The sequence below is a fragment of the Ricinus communis genome, chromosome 7 (assembly GCF_019578655.1).
Source record: "Ricinus communis isolate WT05 ecotype wild-type chromosome 7, ASM1957865v1, whole genome shotgun sequence".
Taxonomy (NCBI): Eukaryota; Viridiplantae; Streptophyta; class Magnoliopsida; order Malpighiales; family Euphorbiaceae; genus Ricinus; species Ricinus communis.
The window spans coordinates 19755342-19759775 of record NC_063262.1 but is presented as its reverse complement, the minus strand read 5'-3'; the positions used below and the strand labels follow the sequence as shown (position 1 = coordinate 19759775).

Genomic DNA, 4434 nt, shown 5'->3' with positions numbered 1-4434 from the left:
ATGATAATTAGTATGCATAAAATGTACACTATCAAAAATCCAATATTTATGAAAAAAAAATGATAAAAACAACTATATAATATTTTCTCCATATTCTTAACTCTTTTGCATATGGAGAAAATATTAAGTGATATCGAAAAAAAATTAAAAACATTAATTTTTTAAATTTCAACATATAAAAAATATCTAGTAAATCTTTAATTGAAATCATATTTTTATCTATTGTCTTAACACTATCCTAATATAAAATAATGCTTTCTCGATATAAGAAATCTTCCCAAAAAAAACTCTTGTCAGCATCTATCTCGAGCAAGATTATTTATATATATAAATACAATTGAAATGATAGAAAAATTATATTGTCAGCCAATTCAATCTTAAAATATGATTAGCATATAATGAATACACAATAGATAATATAATGTTAATTCTCAAGACTTTTAGTTATAACAATCTACTCCCATTAACATGTTTTCTATATGATGGCACCTTTTAATATACAGGATCAAAATTCATCTACAATGGTGACTTTTATAGTTCTATAAAGAAAATACACACAAAGAGAGAAAAAAGAGAATAAATTATTATGAGTAAATTTTTATGAATATTTACATTAATTCATATGATAAGATATATGTGAATAAAATATCAACATGAAATGAATAAAATATGATATATGAATTATACTTGGCTAGAACCAATAACAACAAAGATTTTGTAAATTTTCTGAGTAGGAGCTTACCTTAATAATACAATCCTCACCAATAATACATATTATTTGTAACATCAGCATTAAGCATCTTAGATGGAGATAAATAGTGAGATTGAGTATAAATCGGATGAATCATTTAGAAGCTACAAAATAGAGTTTAAAATTCTCAATTATATGTATATTAAAAAATCACAAATATTGGAAGGATCTACTTTCATAATTTTCAGTTTTTTCTTTTTGGCTTATTAACAAATTCAATGTTGCATTCTTCTTTATCATTATGAGCAAAACAAAAGCAATCACACGATTTTATCCATTCTTAAAGCAACTATAAGAATATTTGTATTTGTTTTTCTATATGCCGAATGAACCTTTCATAATCCATATGGTACAAATGGCACCCAATAAGAATAAAAATTTCAGATGTTGATAAATATTTTAATCATACATATATATATATATATATATGTGTGTGAGTGTTATTTCATATTTATGAATTTAATTTATTATAATTACTTTATGTTATTGTTATCTTTTTTCGATTAGTGAAATTTGCATGTTTTTAATCTAATTTAAATAATAAATAATGATTAAAGTATGGTTGATTGATAAAATTATTTAAGAAAATGATGATTTTGCCCCTGGAATTATAAATTGTTTACATATATATTAAAAGGAGAACTTAATTGCAATTTGCACTATAGACAAATAACTATTTCAATCCTTCCATCACTTTCTCTTTCACCGATAAGTCGTCTCTCTTGCCGCCACCTTTGTTGTCCGTCGTCCAATATCCTAATAGCCTTATCTTACTGCCAGATTTCAATTCCAAACCAATTTCCACATGCTTCGCCAGCTTCTATCATTGGTTGGTGTCATTTTTGCCGAAATGGATAGTTCGAAGAGAGAGAAACCATCTTATTCAACTATCGGCGATAGAAGCATCACCTCCTGGTGTTGTTAGCCTAATCTGACACCACCGATGAATTTTTCGCCTCCAAAAATGCTTGTGCTATGAATTTCAGCTTTGGATATCACCATTTTACTATTGATGGTATATTAGAACTTCAATTTGACTATTTTTCAAAAAAAAAAAAAAGCATAAAAGAAATATAAGAAAGACTAAAAATGTAATTGAATTAAAAATTGAGGTATTCTTACATATATTTTCAGTAAAAGCGCATCCGGTGTTAATTCTTCTATTATAATTTGGAAAAGATTGTGATTTTCCCATAAAGTAATCAATCCTTACTACTGAAATATAATCAAGGAGACAAGTCTAACTAACCACATATATTTTAATGCACATTAAATTAAAGTATATTAAGAGGATGCAAGATTGCACATGTTCGTTAGCTAGATGGACTGTTTTTATCGACTTGCTTCTTATCTTGTAGCACAAATCTAGGCCAATAAGTTTTCCTTTCAATATTCTAGGCTTTGCAAGTACAACTGGGGCAGCTTCTTCTATATATCCAAGTAACCCCTTCTCCGTCTGAAAATTTCTTGCAAGCATTCAAGATGAGAGGGAATATTGGGTATTTGGGTCTGATCATCTTTGGTCTTTTAGCATTTATAAGCTCAACTGAAGCTCAACTGCAGATGAACTTTTATGCTAAAAGCTGCCCAAAAGCGGAGAAGATTGTTTCTGACTTTGTCAATGAGCACATCCACAATGCTCCTTCTTTGACAGCATCCTTCATAAGAATGCACTTCCATGATTGTTTTGTCAGGGTTTGTCTACTAATTCTTCAATTCAACTTATTTCGTTCTCTCTCTGTCTCTTTCTTGCTTAACAGTAACTGGAGTGTTGCAATGTATATATTGTGCGTCAGGGCTGTGATGCATCTGTGCTTCTGAACTCATCGTCGATGGCGGCGAACAACCCAAAAAGGCTGCTGCTCCAAATCGATCGCTAAGAGGCTTCGACTTCATTGATAGAGTGAAGAGCTTGCTTGAAGATGAATGTCCAGGCGTTGTTTCTTGTGCAGATATTATTACTCTGGTCACTAGGGACTCCATAGTCGCCACAGTATGTGATTCAATATATTTATATATAATATTCTTGAGAAATAAGACTTGCATTAGCAAGAGCTAAGCTTGCTCAACAGCAGGAACATTACTTCGTTCAACAGGAATTTTTGTCTTTATATTACATTTGTAGGACCAAAGCAATGGAGCAAAGTATAGGTCCTATAACAGTAACCATTAGTGCATGTTTTCAAGATTTCTATATATATAATAATTATATTTTCTTCTTAATTCCTTTTATGTGGATAGGGAGGTCCATCCTGGCAAGTTCCAACTGGTATAAGAGATGGAGTAATATCAAGATCCTCAGAGGCCACAGCCATCCCAGCTCCCTTTGCCAACATCACCACTCTCCAAACACTGTTTGCCAACCAAGGACTTGATCTGAAAGACCTTGTCTTGCTCTCGGGTAATTACTGAACATACTCATCACATCCTTACATTTTTCTTTTTCTAACGAAACATGTAAACCTACTGTAGTATGTATTAAGAATAAGCAAATGTCATATATTTTTATATGGAATCACTGCCTGACGCATAAACCTGGTTGGCTGAATTATTTCAGGGGCACACACAATTGGGATGGCCCACTGCTCAACAATTTCGGACAGATTGTATAACTTCAAATCTAGATAGTGAATATGCTACAATCTCAAGGCAAGGAAGTGCAGGAGTCCTGATGACACTACTACTAAGATTGAGATGGATCCTGGGAGTCGCAAGACATTTGACCTTAGTTATTACTCACTTCTACTTAAAAGAAGGGGTCTCTTTGAATCTGATGCTGCCTTGACCACAAATTCTGTTAGCCTGTCTTTTATTAACCAGATCCTCAAGGGTTCACTACAAGATTTCTTTGCAGAATATGCCAACTCCATGGAGAAAATGGGTAGGATCAATGTTAAAACTGGGTCTGATGGTGAGATTAGGAAGCATTGTGCAGTGGTTAATTAATAGATAATTTATCATTAGATTTTTTTATTGTCTTTTTTTTTTTTTAGTTTAGTGCTTCTTTCTGGGAAAAAAATAAGGAATTGAATGTGTGTATGTATTATTTTGCAGGAATTTACTTGGTGTGCTTGTAATATGATTGTTTTCCGGTGAATAATTCAAGTGTATTTGTCTCTTTTTTCTTCTGTAAGTTATTTTCTTCTTTCTGGTCATTCTCTTATTTGTAATCAAAATCTATATTATGTACAAAAGGTTTTTACAATCACACTCATTGGAGTGATTTTATCATTTGCAGCATTTTTGACGGAATAGGAGTTAGTTTTATATATAAATAGATTTGATATTCATTAAAATTTAACCAACTCGATTATAAATTTCATTATAGGCTGGTTTGAATTGAAGAATTCTAAATTCCATATATTTAGCTAAAAAATAGATTTAAAATTTATAAACTTTAAAAATTCTATTGTTTGGATTTGAAATAAAAACAATTCATTGGAAGTTTAATTTTTTATTTAAAAATAATTCTGAAATAATATAAATTTATTAGAGATAATATTAACATAAAAAATATGAGAATTCTTTATTTTTTTAAAATGATGAATTGTGGAATTTCAACCTCATAGATCAGAAATTAAAACTTAAAAAAATGAAAAAATTTGGAGAATGAAGAAATTTTTTTAAAATAATACTACATAGTCCATTTTAATTTGTTTCAACTCTTATTCACTTGATGTGAC

The 4434-nt window shown here is 30.2% G+C and overlaps 1 protein-coding gene across 1 annotated transcript; it reads left to right on the top strand.

Moving 5' to 3' along the window:
• Positions 1-2183: 2183 nt before the first annotated feature.
• On the top strand, positions 2184-4139 carry LOC8277729 (peroxidase 3). Its single transcript, XM_015717208.3, is given in 5 exon segments — positions 2184-2446; positions 2548-2583; positions 2586-2744; positions 2993-3152; positions 3309-4139. Coding segments are annotated over 5 exon segments (957 nt in total). The 5' UTR covers positions 2184-2233; the 3' UTR covers positions 3698-4139.
• The last annotated feature ends 295 nt before the right edge of the window (positions 4140-4434 follow it).